This window comes from Schistocerca cancellata, chromosome 2, assembly GCF_023864275.1.
Source record: "Schistocerca cancellata isolate TAMUIC-IGC-003103 chromosome 2, iqSchCanc2.1, whole genome shotgun sequence".
Classification (NCBI taxonomy): domain Eukaryota; kingdom Metazoa; phylum Arthropoda; class Insecta; order Orthoptera; family Acrididae; genus Schistocerca; species Schistocerca cancellata.
The window spans coordinates 279,765,056-279,782,077 of record NC_064627.1 but is presented as its reverse complement, the minus strand read 5'-3'; the positions used below and the strand labels follow the sequence as shown (position 1 = coordinate 279,782,077).

The following is a 17,022-nucleotide window of genomic DNA, read 5'->3' as shown; positions in this document are numbered from 1 at the left end:
GTGAAGTTGTCAGTCCTAGCAGAGAAACAACGGTCTGTGAAATAATAGCAGAAATCAACGTGGAACGTACGGCGAACGTATCCGTGAAGACTATACGGCGAAATTTTGTTTTAATGTGGTAGGGCAGCAGATGACCGACGCGAGTGCCTTTGCTAACAGTACGGCATCGCGTAAAGCGCCTCTCCTGGGCTCGTGACCATATCGGTTGGACCCTAGACAGTTGGAAGGCCGTCGACTGGTCGGATGAATCCCGATTTCAGTTGGTAAGAGCTGATAGTGTGGCACAGACCCCACGAAGCCGTCAAAAGGCACTGTGTACGCTGGTGGTGGCTCCATAATGACATCAAATTTGAACGTCACGTAAATGTGACGTGTATAAAGTGAGAAATTAATCATAAATTTTTTTTATTGTGAAGATGTAGAAAGTACTGCATTTTTCAGTGTACTCCCAGCTCCCCCTGGGCAATCTGTTTGCGCTTACTTTACGCACATGACCGGCAAACTTAAGCCACCATATCCTCGTGTCATGTCAATTCATTTGTCTCTGTGTACATCTTCTAATAGCCCTTTTCTTCCTGATGTCTACTTTCTAGGAACGGTATCCTTTCGTTTCCTTTCCTCCTCAGTTCGTTTTTCTTGTTGCGAGTTACACACTGTGATGTCTACAGTGGTTCTGGTGTTATCAGTCCGCTGTAGCACCTCAATTCAGTTTTGATTTTCATAATGTCCAAAATAAACTTTGTAAACCAATTCCATTTTCCTAAACATCCGTAGTTCGTGGTCTAGTGACTAGCGTTGCTACCTCTGGATCTCGGGGTCCCTGGTTAGATTCCCTGTAGGGTTCGGGGATTTTCTCTGCCCGGGGATTCGGTGTTTCTGATCCTGTTTTTATAGCTCCTTTGTCTTGTCCATATGGTTGTATCCATTATATTAGTCATAAAATAACATTAAATGAAATGTATAAATTTTGTTTACTTTTTAAAAACCATTCTCGTGTAAAACTGTAGTAATAACATAAAATACTCTGCACATGCAAGGAAACTAGCATATATCGGTCAGGTGCATTCAATGCTGTGTTGAAAATGATTGTTCCGATATCATTTACAGCAACAATCTATTGGGGTTCGTCGGAGTATTTATCTGGGTACTGCTGCATGAATAAATGCTTAGATTTTCAAGAAAGGTAACGAAGCAGACATTGCTTGTTCAATAGATCGTAATAGTCTTCAATGACCAGCTCGTTTAATCTGTTACTCTTCGGATAATTGTACGAAATAACACTAGTTCAAATAATGCACGCGCTTCTGACAAACCACTACATAAAAGCTGCCATTCCAAAGCGCTGTTTCATACTACAAATAATTATAATTAAAACAGTATATTATGAGTAGTATCGCTGTTACTATCGTTATTAGTACGTGCGTCTGTGACGTAAACTGTACTTATAATTCTGATGAATTACGGCTTTTAATGTATTTTCTAGGCATTTACGTAAGTATCGTCAGTAATATTCTCGCGATGCTCGTTTCTGAAGCCATCATAGTTGTCACTAAAGCTAATTTTTATAAAATCTGATAAGACGTTTAATAGCTTCCTGTTCATACATGCTCTTCCTCATAAAATTCTTCATGTATTTTATCCTTTGTTTTTGTTTTCCCTGTACCTGCTGTCTCCGCATATTGCCAATGCACAAGTAGCTGCTCGGTTACTAAGCTGCTTGCAGTTCGTACTTTGGTTTTTTCTTGGTTCCACGTGTCTGAAAGCCAAAGCATTTGTGCAAACAATTGGTAGAGTTGAGGTGATACACACAAAGTTCGTTTTAGACATTGACTGATGATAGCTGCGATATTAAATTCCAGAAAAAAAAAGAGGAGCTGTAAGACAATTACCGTTGTTCGCTCTCGCTGCTCCATGTGGAAGAGCACTAGATGCAAAGGCTTGCAGTCAGTCCCAAAAGTCCCGGTGTGTGATTATAATGAATCATAAATACTCCTAAGGAAATGTCCAGACATTTTACTCGTACTGATGAGAACGGATATGACGGGCTCCTCTATAGTCCTTAGAAAGCAAATTTCTGTTTGATTAGCTGCTTTTAAATATGTGGGCTGTATGGCACCTAGTTGTTCGTGATTCCGGTATTCAGTTGGTGAAGTATCTGTATATACGTGTCCTAATTTTTGTTTCTCTTTATTTCAGCTTGCAGGAGCAGCGGTATTGGCTGTGGGAATATGGATTGCAGTGGACAAACATTCCTTCATTCAAGTTGCTAATGTCATACAGAGCGAAGAACTGCGGTTACAGGTAAGGCTGTGGCTGTGTGTGTGTGTGTGTGTGTGTGTGTGTGTGTGTGTGTGTGTGTGTGTGTGTGTGTGTCAGATACGCTTTTCAGGCTTACAGCCACCAAACAAGATTCCAGCGTGGCTGAACATGCCCACTACGAATATATGAGCATTTCAGACGAAGCAGCTGAAACAGTTTGCCTAACTTCAGCGGCATGAGGCATGGAAGCATGGAGGCATGGAGTTACATGGGGGATATAATAAAGAGAAAAAGTATGCATCTGGAAAGCAACTCGTCAGAAAAGAGGATGGTTAAAAAGAGTGGTAAAAAACATTCAACCAATGAAATACCACTGATATTTGCAGTTCATTAACGCAAAAATATTTATTTGATCAGAAAACCCGAGCGAGGTGGTGCAGTGGTTAGCACACTGGACTCGCATTCGAGAGGACGACGGTCCAATCCCGCGTCCGACCATCCTCATTTAGGTTTTCCGTGATTTCCCTAAATCGCTCCAGGCAAATGCTGGGATGGTTCCTCTGAAAGGGCACGGCCGACCTCCTTTCCCGTCCTTCCCTAATCCAATGAGATCGATGACCTCGCTGTTTGGTCTCTTTTCCCCCAGACAACCCAACCCAACCCCCCCCCCCCCCCCCCCCGATCAGAAAACGCAAACGTTCATAAATAAAAACTCTTCCGCATAACAGCCCCCAGCGAAGCAACCTTTCCTTTACTATTTCTCAAAAATCGCAATAATTGGCAAACTCGTGAATACGTGTCATCTATGATAAGCTCTTTCAGGCCAGCACCGAAATATTCGGCAGTGGATCTCAAAAACAGAGTAGCCGAATCTGTGGTGAAAGAGGTTAAAGATGCAGCTGAACTGCTGCAAAATATGCTGACACTGAAAATAGATCAAACAAAATGGAAATTTTGATGTTTTCTTTGCTTTGAGAGTGATTTACAGCCATTCAGATATCAAAAACGTAGATGTGCAGCACCAAAAAATCGAAATGTATAAAGTTACAACGGCAGTACATTGTTTTCACTTTACCTGAGCAGCAGCGTAATAATATTGGGGCTGGGGGGGTGATCGCACTTTCGTGCTACCATTGTTATAAGCCAGTGTGTTGCTGCGACTCGAGAGTAACAAATCGAACGTAATGATGGCTCATGGGAGTAGTTTTGTTTTTTGTGCTTCTGAGGGTACAGCACTCAGTAGAAACTTTCACCATCATAACACCGACGTAACATGGCGGAAGGCTATCGATCGCGGAAGCGCGTGTTGTCTCCACGAAATCGAGCAAGAAAGGGACGGCTGTCACTCACTGGATCACATTTAAAGACCCATATCTACAGACATAACAGTAGGCTAACAAAACTGGAACTAATTTCTGTGACAAACCTAACTTTGCCTTCGTGCAACAAGTTATGAAGGAAAAGCTCTGGTATATGGTGAAAAAGATGGGTTTGCAGTGGCATGCTTCAGCTGACTTCTGTGCTTAGTACGTTTTCTCCGCATCGGATCTGTCAGTTACCAGTGAAACCTAGCTGAACGGTCGCCTTTGCAAATTGTATGGTGATCCAGATACTGCGTCCCACCCCTGTGTACGAACTTGAACTTCGATCCTTGTTAGGTGATGCTGATTATCTCGATTTTCTAAATAAACGCCGAACTTTAATTTCCACTTCCATATTTAAAGTCTTAAAATCTCACAATATCAGATCCAAATGATTGTGACTCCAAATAGTTTAATCAAACATTAACACATCCGATACATAACGTCTGGCCTTAGGCCGTACATCAAAGTTCCTTTTTAACGTAAGAGATTCATTTGTTCTGGGTACTCGTTGACGTTGTCGGCGGCCCTTTTACTTCGAGCTGTCTGACATCGCTAACTCAGGAGTGCCAAACCACACATATAGACTCATACAGCAAGTAAACACCGCATATAGCACAACTGCTCACTGTTACCCTTACTGTTTACGGCGTACGAACACCCTATACAAACACAGACCTGGGCGCACAGTATCTGCTCTTTTCTTTTAAACTACTTTACAAATATCCACTATCACGATCGTCTTCAGCTAGTACGAATACCCATAGTGGACCAGGGTATTTGATAAAACACCCTCTTACACGACAAACGCTCACGCGAGTTTTTGACGCAAATTTAATCTTGCAGCCATAGTCCTGAATTTGAAGGTGAACTTTTCGCAAAGACTTCGTTTGAATGGAAATAACCACCTTGGTTACCATTTGTAATCTACTAATCCCAATACTCATTTGCGCCTCAAAAAATTAATATTCAAATTTAAGTATTTAATGACAAGGTTTTTCTATGCACAATCACAAGCGTGATATCGCCTCTCCTTTCTGTTACGACATAAATTCATGACAAACCGAGCGAGGTGGCGCAGTGATCAGCACTGTGGACTCACATGTGCGAGGACGGCGGTTCATATCCACGTTCAGCCATCCAGATTTGTTTTGTTACTTCCCTAAGTCGCTTCAGGCAAATTCCGGGAGGATTCCTTTGAAAACGGTAGGCAGTCCGAGCATGTGCTCCGTCTCTAGTAACGTCGACATCGACGGGACGTTGAACCCTAGTCTTCCTTCTTTCCTTTCTTTATCCACGAAAGGTGAGCGACATAGGAACCATGTATGTTCGCGAAGATCTTCTGATAATGTCGCAGCCAGTTGCGGCATATGGCCAAAGTGTAGACATGTGTAGCAGTGAGTTACAGGTACGTCTTTCGTGAATATGACAGCACTTCATGAGATAAGACTTGGAGCGAGGGAAGATGTACGGTGCTGGACATATGAGAGGTCGCACAAGAATTCAGGTTTCAATGGTCAATGTCTCGGTCCAATAAAATCTTTTCCGTTACAACCTGCGGCACTTCGACTACAACACTCGAACTTTCGATAGCTGTCTCCGCTTTCGTCATCAGGAGTTAGTCAGTGATTGCCAGGATTGGCGCGGTATATTCTGCTTATGTACTGTAGATCTAATGGCAGCTTCTGGAACCTTACAGAGGGGGCTGGAGCGATGCATGCACGGAAGAAGAGTTGGGCAACTACACGGATTGGGGCCCACGAGGAATACGTGCCCTGCGACAAACGTGGGATGTCACATTTAGTCACCTTGTCCGCCACATTTCGCGAACGCTCGGCTCCATGCAGGGCTCACGGAAAATCAGTATGTCACTGAAAAGGTACCCACTACAGATCTTAACATTGTCGTGTGCTGTCGAGGGCTTACATGCGTACACACGCCCAGTTAAATTGTTAAACTCGTCTGAAATAGCTACTCGCTCCCAGCTGCAGACGGCTGCTAGCACTCGTAAGACCTACAATGTCACGTTACGCGCCACGGCCTTTCTCGTGGGCCTTGCCGGGGACCGAGTGACGTCACTTTTAAAACCGCTGCTCCCGCGTCCCTGCAAGGGTCAGGCCTACGTCTTTGCTTTCGCCCCAAAGTCCGCCCCATGCCGTATTAATTGTGCACCCTCGTACACTGGACAGAGCTGCTAGGAGCTGCGCAACTTAGCTTCCGCGCATGCGTCACTCCGGCCCACTATGTGAGGTTCCAGACTCTGCCACTGCATCTACACAAGCAGAACACCATGCCAGCTCCAACAGTCAGTGATTTTAACTCCTGATGACGATGGCGGAGACAGCGATCAAAAACTCGAGTATTTTCTTCGAAGTGGCGCGGCTTGTAAGCCGAGATAATTTTATTGAAGCATGCCAGCGTGAAAGGCTCAGGACTCAAGTGTCCAGGTATCTTCACTATTGGGAGAAGCAAGCATATCTGTTCAGAGGCACACAAACTGCCGGACAGGGCAATAAAAATGTTGACGAACGGAAGTCTTCTCTCCCCACGTAGCCATACAGGGAGAAAGTCTACTGGGAGTTAGACTGCCGCCGATTTGAATGTGGGGCGTCAGGAAATCATATCTGCGAAGACTGTGCAGACACAAATGCACAGCATAATCTACAGCAGTTGACGGAAACCACAGCACGTGCCATCCCACGACTTCGCCACTCAGCGTGCAAGTTTGCATCATCACGGAAATTCCCTGTAGGATGACCTAGTTTGTGATGAGTCTTTAACCTTTTAAGAAAGTTGCATCGTATAGACACAAATATGGCAGTAGAAACTCGGGAATGTTGCACACTTCTGTGTTAAATTGAATGAAGTGGCTTGTACTGGAACATGTCTTAACAACTGAATACATGTTGCTTTGCTTCTTTGGACTGGAGAAGAGGGATTAGGCTTGTAGAAGTAACACTTGTAATAACGCCTTACATATATGCAAATGTCTCTGGCATAAAGTCTGGGTTAACTGGAACTGGGCTAATTTACATCTTGTTGGTAGGACTGCTGCCTTGCGAAACCTGCTGAGCACGCGTCTTCGGCGGCAGATGCCGTACACGGACTGGAGGTCTGTAACTAACTGGTGTTACCTGTGCTGCAAAACTGGCCTCTGAAGCCTCCTTTCTACAAAAGTTCTCGTTGCTGAGTTTAGCGCGAGTGATGATTTCTAAATGCGTGCTCATTTACGGACAGAAGTTTTCTTCTTCTCGAGAAGATGTATCGTATCCAAACTTGTAATATGTCAAAGTACTCGCTAGCATAATGACGTTAAGGATATTGGTCTGTAATTCTGCTGGTCTGTTTCTCTTACCCCTCACAAATATGCAGGGGCTGCGCTTTCTGATAGTAGCTTCAGACTTAGCTCTGGGTGAGTGATTAGCGCTAAGCGCAAGCTAAGGAAGCGATGAAAACCGAATAGTAAGCTCTATAAAACGAAATTTGTCTCTCGGCTGGACCTGGCGACTTCCCCCCCCCCCCCCTCCCCCTCAACTTTCAGTTGCTTTTCAGCACCAGGATCACAGTTCCTATGTCCTCAGTAGGAGAGTTCGTACGGTGGTAAAAAGATTGTATGTCTGATGTCTGATGTCTGTTTATCCCCCCCCCCTCCCCGTCTTTACATGTGAAATTTAAAGCTTAATCTTTCCTTGTGCTGCCTTCTTTCGTCACACCAGACAGGTAGACGGATGACTAAATAATCCTTCGGCCCGCTTAGCGATTTTACGTAGACCAGAAATTTCCTGGGAATCTCGGTAACATTTTTCGCTAATCCGTGACTGTGGAAGCTGCGGTACGCTTCGCGCATCAGTCATTTCATAGACACACTACTTCATACAAACTTCCGTCTGCCGATATTGCTGTGATCTTTTTTGAACCGAAAGTGCATAAATCAGTATTTGTTAGCGTTTTCCGAATTTTATTTCCTCTACATCCATCAAATTGGAACTGAATGACGTCCGTTCATAAAAGCTAACTGGGGCGTATTGTAGCAAATCTAGTACAGGAAGAGGTGGAGCAGATCCCCCCCCCCCCCCCCCCCAAACACACACAGATTATTACTAATTTATTAAAACTTTAATATTAACCACCTACTTTGGAATCAAGTAGTGTCCATACAGACGACATAGAATTCATGCTGCTGCTTACACAACACTTAGCAATTCGTTACAATATGATAGTTTCACATCAGAGCCCAGTAGTCTTTAACTGATACATAGTTCGTAATAACTGCTCTTTTCGCACGCATCTGGATCGCCACAAAGACAATACTGTCGTAAGCGATAAGTACAACTGATCGCTGATTACATCAAGACGGGGCTGAGCGGTACTGCGCTCAGACATAAATGCAGCGACGTAAGCAGACACTTCGGGGCGTGTATACGCCGACGACTCCGATTCGTTGCTGCATCTTGCAGCGACTATCTTTACTTGTGGTACAGTCTTCAGACACCAACTTTTTCGTGAGACCTCGTTCTGCAGGCGACACCTTACTAACGACATCTGCTTATCCACTACTGTCAGCATAAAAACTTTCCTAGAGTTCTCAGTGGCAAAGCGTGGCATTTTTTGTAGGGTAGGCTGAGAATTACAAATTTCGAAAAAAGAAAGAAGTCTTAAATCAAATCTTATAAAACAGAAACATTGCAAAAGTAACTTAGTTACATATTTCTACTTAGATTGAAACTACTGCAGAAATTATTGATGCATGAAAACATTAAACAGCTACACATTCATAAAAATATAACATAGTAATACACCGTTAAATCTTTTTAGAAAGTTGTTCTATCCTTTTTCGGGGCGTAAACATATGACACGAGATATGAAATCCTGCCGAGTGGTTGATTATTTCATCGTTTCCAGAATGAGATTTTCACTCTGCAGCGGAGTGTGCGCTGATATGAAACTTCCTGGCAGATTAAAACTGTGTGCCCGACCGACACTCGAACTCGGGACCTTTGCCTTTCGCGGGCAAGTGCTCTACCATCTGAGCTACCGAAGCACGACTCACGCCCGGTCCTCACAGCTGTTTGGAAGGTAGGAGACGAGATACTGGCAGAAGTAAAGCTGTGAGGGCCGGGCGTGAGTCTTATCATTTGTCATTGTTGTGAAGGTAGGTTTTAATGCACTTACGCTTCTTTTGCTGGAATTGCAAGAACCAACCGCAGTAATTTCACACGTTTAGAGAACGCGTTGTTTATGGATTTAAGGAGGTCCTGAGATCCTAAACATTTATCCTAACTGCTGTAAATAAACGAAAGTTCTCTTCTCAGTTTTTCATTGTCAATAAAAGGTATATTTTAACTAGTCTTCGAAATTCACATACAGGAAATTGTTTGGCCTACTATAACCTGAAAACTTTACTCGTTTACAAATTCTGTAAAACGTTTCATGGAAGTCCTGGAATTTAGTATCGAACTTTATTACTACTTTGTCAATTCCGCTTTCACAATTTCTAAATACTTACTTCTGTTTCGTTACAATTTATTTCAGATGCTCCTGCCGAATTTATAAGGCTCTTAGGTTCCACTATGCATTTCAGAATAATTTCCTCACATGTTAGCATTTCACCAAGCTTAATGCAGTTTTCAATTTCTAGGTTACAGCGTCTATCTCCACAGTTTTAAGTTGCAAGATGTCAAACAAGATACTTGTATGCTGGAAAATCGAACTGTCCAGCTGCAGTAGAAAAAGAACAGTCTAGTCATCCAGCATACTATTTAGCCTAATTGCTTGATGTAAAGAATTATCATCCCACCCTTCAATGTCTATCACATCATTAAATGCTGCTCTCATGTCTGTATAGTGAAGAACAATGGTTTGCTCAGCGCGTGAATGAAAATATCTTGTTTCACAAGGACTTGTTAGTTTAAATCACCTTTCCCACACAATGTTTCCAATTTTATTGGAACTGCTAAAAATGCGTGAAATGCTGATAGATTTTCCACAAATTTTTAATAGCGTAATTTTTTTTACAAGCACATAGGACGACTAGGTTCAATTGATGTGCATAGGAGTGTATAGAGCGAGTATGAGGATAGCTGGTTTCCCGATAGAATTGACACCATAATTTTTCCATGCCATTGCACTGCAGTCGTATGTTCGCGATACTAATTGTTTCGTAATTGTTGTAACTGCTTAGCACTTGCGACGAAACAAATCTTATATTTCTCCTGATTCGTTATTTACAAAACGAAAAATTACACGCGTCTGACTTGTAGTTGAGACACCCGTTGTTTCATCGGTTTATACCGATATAAAAGGACTATTTTTAACTTCACTTGATTTGTTCTTTAACAACACCCGTAATAAAAGCTTTTAAATCATTCTGTGTGTCAGAGAAAAGTGCCTTTAAATACTCCATCGGATAGTAAATGATCTTTCATGTATGATTGTTCTACTGCTAAGAAAAGCAGAAGTTGTAAAAAAAAATTCTGTATTTACTGACTCCACAGTTTCGTCATGACTTCAGAGAACTAACTTTTGCCATGCTAAAAAGCAGATTGTCGAAATAAGTCCCCTCATTATACTTCTGTTTCAATCAACCTTCTCGTTGTTTCAAAGCTTCCAAGCGTGTTGCTTCTGATAGAGCATGGCCAATTTTTACCGTGCCTAGCTGGTTGTATTTAACAGCTGCTGTGATTCGTGAAATGGAACACTCATGCTTTCTAGCTCTCGAGACGAAATTTTGGAGACACTCTTCGCCTACTCACCAATTACGCCATTCAAAACCGTCATTACCCATCCAAAATAGCACACAGTGGAAACAAAGTTGTTCCTTACAACGCTGCCGCTTAACCACGGTTTTGAATCGTACCATTGTCTTTGGAAACGTCTTTAAAATTTTCCGTAAGATTTTTTAATGGACCTACTTGGCGTCATCTTTCGTTCTTTCACCAGATGTTTACCTTCAAAAGAAAAACGAGAAAAGAATGCTGGGTTTTCAATTAAAAAATTCAGTGGGTCTTGTGATGAAATCAACGCGTCCATTGGAGTTTGTCAGTAGTACCATGCTTTACAACATAATGATTTAAATATTAGACAACTTAAATTTTCCTTTCGACCACTCAGTGTCAAGACAGATCGACGAGTACACCTCACACGTGACAGGGCACACCGAAATATGCTTCACTAATCAGTTAATCACTACCACAGCTCACTATATTTAACTATTTAATTCATGTTCGAGGTTTCACCATAAGCGTGTCTGTGTTGATTTGAAAACCAACAGACACGTGACAGAACTACCAATGTTCGAAATAAGTGAGGCTGCTAAATTTTAATGTGAGAAATAATGAAAATACATTGAATATTCGTCATCTTGCAACATTCAATGATGCATTCTCCTTTATGTTCTATGAATTATGACTGTCTTCTTGTTCTTTTATTTATTTCAAAGACTTAAATTAAGGTCTAAGGTTTTTTATTCTGCCCGTCTTGCTGCTAGCGTGCTAGACGGTGCGAAGTAGCGCTATCTGTTGGGGAACTCTGAAAGACTTGTCATTAACGCAGGCGTGTACCCAAGTGCTGGCGAGAAGTAGAAACAAATCATAGCCAGCTTTTGAAAAGCGTATCCACGCTGTAGAAACCCCAGTCTACCACGTAGAAGAAACTGACTGACTGCACATGCTCATAAGCAGCGCAGAATTCAAAGCCGCTATTGGTTACAAAGCTAGACGAGTGACTGGCGGGTCCATATACGAAGTTCAAGCATAAAATGTTTGAAAACATTCACGAGGGTACGTGATCAGATGGGATTAAATTCAGGATGGACGAATGATTTTGAAATTTTTTGGGTAGATTCGGCCTTAGAACCTTAATGGACGCTTCACCACTGAGACTTCTTGATGGATTTTTATAAACTTTACTAATCATCGTCGCTTTGACGACATCGTGATGATTAATGCCTGTCTCTATTGATACTATCTACAAGGTCAGACCTGGACACCACATCTACTTGTTAGGTTAGTCGCCTCCAACTAATATTGGATGATTGCGGTATATCCCTTGCTACTGAGCTTACGCTTAATTTGAATGATTCTAAAATTGTTCCAGCGTGATCGAGTGGCTGCTTAGTGACTGGCAAGTGTCCAACGGAGGACTTCAAATAAAAACAGAAAGAACAGAGGGGCCAGCTATAACTGGCTGGGTCAGTCAGGTCGAAGATCGGAGGGAGGGAGGCAACTGCATACCACGGACATTATGACCGTCCCTATTAAAGCGTTGTTGTGTTCAAACCATCAGTCGGTTTGATCACAGCTTCCTTTTTCTTATGGGACATTTATATATCCAGCTACCTAAACATAAAGTGGTGGTGCATTTGTAACGAATCCTCAACACACAAATTTACATAAAAAACGTGAAGAGGAAAGAAAGAGGAAGAGAAAAGAGCGAGGTTAGTGCACTTGGCGCCTACACTACGTAGGTCGCACTGCCTCAGGGAGTCGTATCTGTGCAGCGACTCGGGCGTTGGAGAAAGCAGCAGCACCTTTCAACGAAAGCCCCCTGTTTTTGTTAGACGCGCAGTTCTCACGGAAACGATGCAAAGGAGGAGCCGAAAATCGGTTTCGGGTTTCGGTCCATTACTGGCCTGCTTTCCCAGCGCGCACTCAGAAGGAAACTGCAACTTTGCACAATACTATCTTGTAGCCTTTCCCACTGTAGTTCGATGGGCAACTCTGTAACCCCCGGCATAACGCACTGTTCTTCGTCTAATCGCAATTATCTCCTCTATCTTCCTTTAATCCCACCTGGTAAGGATTCCAAACTGACGAACAATAACATACGGTCGAACTAGACTTATGTAAGCGATTTCTCTTAATCGATTTAGGTTTTCTCAGGATTATTCCTATTAACCTCTCGTATCTGAGTCTTCTGCTGGTAGTTTTATGTGGACTTTCCACCTTAGGTCGATCCGAACGAATGTTCCTCGATATTTTATGATTATTGCTATTTCTGGTGATTTAGCGCCTTTAGTTTGTGAATACGAATGAGTGTTTATGCCTGTTGATGTCAAATATGTTAAATTTATTTACGTATAGGCTCAAGTAACACTCCTTGCACCAACTGCCGATAGTCTGCATGCCTTCCTGCAATTATCTAAAACTGTCTTGTGGGCGGTAAATGCAGAGTTTCTTCTGGAGAGTAAAATGATAACTTCAGGGAATGCAGTCGTGGTTTCGACAGGTTCAAACCCCGTTATTTACAAGGTGCAACTGCAGCAAGAAAAGTAGTCTGCGTGGAAATTGAAAACTACGCTCTACAAAGCGCACACGCACTAGCGCCACCGCACTACCAAAGCTGACGTCGTCAGAAGTTAAGTATTAATAAATGCGTGCGGTGGCTTTAACTTTGTCCCTCCGCTTATGACAAGTAGATTGTGCAACGCACATCTGATCTGTACTTAGCTATAACCATTCTGACGAAAGCTGACTTTGAGTGGATTTAACTCAGCTGACAAACTTGCCCGCGAAAGGCAAAGGTCCCGAGTTCGAGTCTCGGTCCGGGCACACAGTTTTAATCTGCCAGGAAGTTTCTTATCAGCGCACACTCCGCTGCAGAGTGAAAATCTCATTCAGCTGACAAACTTTCAGGTTGTGAGATTTTTGAGATGACCTGGTCCCTGTGAACAAAAGTACGAAGTACCCATTCACGCTGAGCCTTATCGTGACAATTATCCTACGGTCGCAGGTTCGAATTCTGCCTCGGGCATGGATGTATGTGATGTCCTTAGGTTAGTTAGGTTTAAGTAGTTCTAAGTTCTAGGGGACTGATGACCTCAGAAGTTAAGTCCCATAGTGCTCAGAGCCGTTTGAACCATTTTTTTGACAACTATCCTGCAGATACAAGTCGATCTGAGTATGCTTCATGTAAAAGGCAAGACGTGACTTGTTCATACGAGAGTGACACGTGGACGGTAACCAGTTCCGACAGGAAGAGAAAATTAAGACTGTGTACTGGACCGGAACTCTAAAGTGAGACATTCGCCTTTCGCAGGCAAGTGTTCAGAAGACTGAGGTAGCCGAGCAGAACTCACTACCCACAATTGGCCACGGAAGGCGTAGATCCCAGGCTGGGGTTCCTGCACGACACGATGTTATAATCTGCCAGAAAGTTTCATATCAGGACACAATCCGCTGCAGAGGGCAGATTCATTCTGGAAATGAGAGAATAGAACATTTTGAGAGGTCCTTCAACAGAAGAACGTTGATAAAATGGGTAGATCGGATAACCGATAGAGATATGTCGTATAGCTTGACTATAAGAAGTGAGCTGTTGGTAATTTGGGGGGGGGGGGGTTGGTTCAAAGTGAATACATGTACATGGGTTTTAAGGCTTTGTGACATTTATTATATTAAACTTAAAATTATAAATAATTCATCAAGTGAAAGAGCAACTTAAACAGTTTCTCTTAAAAGTATTCAATGTGAGCACCATTCTTCACACAGTCGATAGGCGAGTTCTTTCAAACCTTTATCAGTGTGTCGGGAGTAATTGTTGCAACAAAGCTGTTTCTAAAGCGGAGTAGAGCAGCTGATAACGAAAGCACACAGAAATGATCCTTTATGAACTCCCAAAGGCAGAAATGGCATGACGTCAGATCGTGTGTGAACGTGGTCATGCAAAAACAAGCTTCGTAATCCGACCACTTGCGGCCAATACAGCGGTACGGAACAACGTCATGTAACTAATCGCGTACTAATTATGTCAGTGAGGCGGCACACCATCTAGCTGCAGATAAAGTTCTGTGGTTCAGTTTCTTCAGAAAAGAGCCATAGTTCTAGCGCATCAAGATAAGAAAAACCACTTACAGTTGCTTCATCGATAAAGAAAGGCCCGTAAACTTTCCGCGGGGATAGGGCGCAAAAACATTCAGTTTAGGGAGTGTCATTGGAACTATACTACTTCGTGGGGATTTTCTGACCCCCAAGATGAGCACATTGTGTTTGTTAACATTCCACTTTGGTGAAACGTCGATTCATCACCGAAGACGACACGATCCAGAAAGTCGTCAGGCAGCAACATTTCGTATGTAAACAAGTTATACAAAACTGCAACCAGTCACTTTTTTGGAATAATTATGTTTTATTCCATGAGCTGGATTTCTAACCTCTTCAGGTTCATCTTCAGATGGTTTCAGGAAGTTAAATCATTATTGCTAGCATAATGCTGGGTGTGAGTCACGGTTCTAAAATATCCGTAATGGATAAGCATAATTAGTAACATTTCGTTTGCAAAGTTGGCATTTAAACCATAGTCTATAGGCTTTAGGCCTTGTAATAACTGCAAACGAAAAGGACGTAGTTGTAAGAGTCTCCTTCAGTCTCCACGCAGACTTCACTAATCCACGACTATCCGTCCGAACTGATTTCTTGGAGCTACGCGTGAAAGACTATAACTTGGTTATCACGTTATAAACATTCTCTCGGTCGTTCCATATTGTGCCCTTTTTGCAGGTACACAAACATAACTTGGGAGCTGCTCCTTCATTTTATGTATTATTTGTAACTATGTTAAATGTAATAAATGTTACAAAGCCTTAAATCCCGTTTATTCATTTTTGAATCGCTATGTACACCTACTGAGTCACTCGCTTGTTGAAGTGGGAAGTGTCCGGGAATGGGAGGAAAATTGTAGAGGGAAACCAAGTCTTGGAATAGTAAGTAGGTTCGAATGACTGTAGGTTGATATAATGCAGAGATGAAGAGGCTTTCACAGAATAAACAACGACGGAGAGCTGCAGCAAACAAGTTTTAGGACTGAAGACGTCACGACGAAGGACCTGCTGCGTTCTATCTGTTAGGAAGTCCTGAGTCAAATCTGAGACTTTACCCGATATTATGTAAGGTCGTATTGTGTTCGCTAAACGACAATGCGACTCTGCATCCAATACTTTCTGAAAGTCACAGAGCATAGGACCAACTTGGGCGTCGTTATCTACGTCTTTCTAGGCCTTGCGTACTATTAGAACAGCGGAGTCTTAGATCCTTGTCCGCAACACCTAAGTTGATTTCTACGACGGAAATTGTTCGTTCGCGAGTGTAAAGTGTGTATCGTAATTCTACAACAGATTGATGTAAGCGATCTAGGGCTATATTTCTGCGCATCTGACAGACGACCATTTTTCAAAATGGGAATCAAATGAGTCTTAAGGCGTCAGCAGACGGACCGTATTTTCGAACGTAGACGTCGAGCGTGCCGAGTTTAACGTGCTGTTGAACGTTCAGAAACGATGAGAGTTGTATATGCGCTACATGTGCCTCACGTAGCGTGCGCGTACGCGGTCGCAGTTGTCCCCTGCGGCAGTTGCCGGCTATATCTGGCTCTCTGTAGTGCGCATAAATAAAAACTTTAATTTCCATGAATACGTTAAAAGACAAAGGAAAGTACAATGCCCAATTAATGACATCGGATTATAAAAGTTTCATTCCAAATAATGCAGTGAAAGTTCATAATAGTTCTCGAAATAAGATAATTACTTCATCATTCTCACTTTCTAGTGAAACCCTAAATCATTCTTACTTGACCACTGTTACTATTCAGTAGCAGAATCTTCACAACTTGTGAAATACAAAACTTGAAATGAAGTACAAAGTATCTTACTGCAAGCAGTGCAAGCTATCTTGTCCATAAAGCCAGTCGAACAATCTCCCTCCTAAGAAAGAGCGCTCTTAGATTTACATATTACAGAATATACCTCCATTAAACCAATAAAGTATCAGAACCAGTTAGAAAAAGCGAAGGTCGGAAAATAAATAAATAAAATTGGGCCCACTGAGACGCGAACCAGGAACGTATCCCAATTATGCGTCTGTACTCGTTACGCTGCACTGAGTACGAAAGGTTGACAACCGTATTTTTCATCTTACCATCTCATGAAAGCCTTAATCGTAGGTATGTTACGAAGTGATGTCTAATTATAACAAACTGTACCAAGAACAATGAGTTTTTGATGGAGCCTCAGTGTGTCGTCGCCTCGAAACGTCATACTTTTGTTATACGCAAGTTAGAATAATTCTTTAAGCAACAGTATGCGTCATTTTATTACAACAAATCGTACAATTAACGACAAGCCTTAGAGAGACTCAATGCTGGTCCTTAGAAATGGTATGTATACATATTGGCTTCTACTGAAAGCCAATATGGCGTCTCGTACTCTGTATTGAAGAGAGATGGCGTCACGTAACTTAGGCAGCGTTTCTTCCATCTCATTGGTCTGCTTTCAAACGCATGCTACATGTTGCTCTGCACATTCGGAACTTTTTGTAGGAAACTCGGCTCGTCAACATTCGAATGATGCACGGCCCGTGTACCGACGGCTTTATTCTAATCGCCTGGAAGTCTCGGCCGCTCTGTTTTGCTG

General features: G+C 42.5%; 1 protein-coding gene across 1 annotated transcript in view; it reads left to right on the top strand.

The window, feature by feature from the left end:
- Positions 1-17,022, top strand: part of LOC126161618 (CD82 antigen) — a 292,787-nt gene that overhangs the window by 225,208 nt on the left and 50,557 nt on the right. Inside the window, exon 3 of the mRNA XM_049917574.1 lies at positions 2,197-2,301. Within this exon, the coding sequence (XP_049773531.1) occupies positions 2,197-2,301 (105 nt within the window). The remainder of the gene's footprint in view (positions 1-2,196; positions 2,302-17,022) is intronic.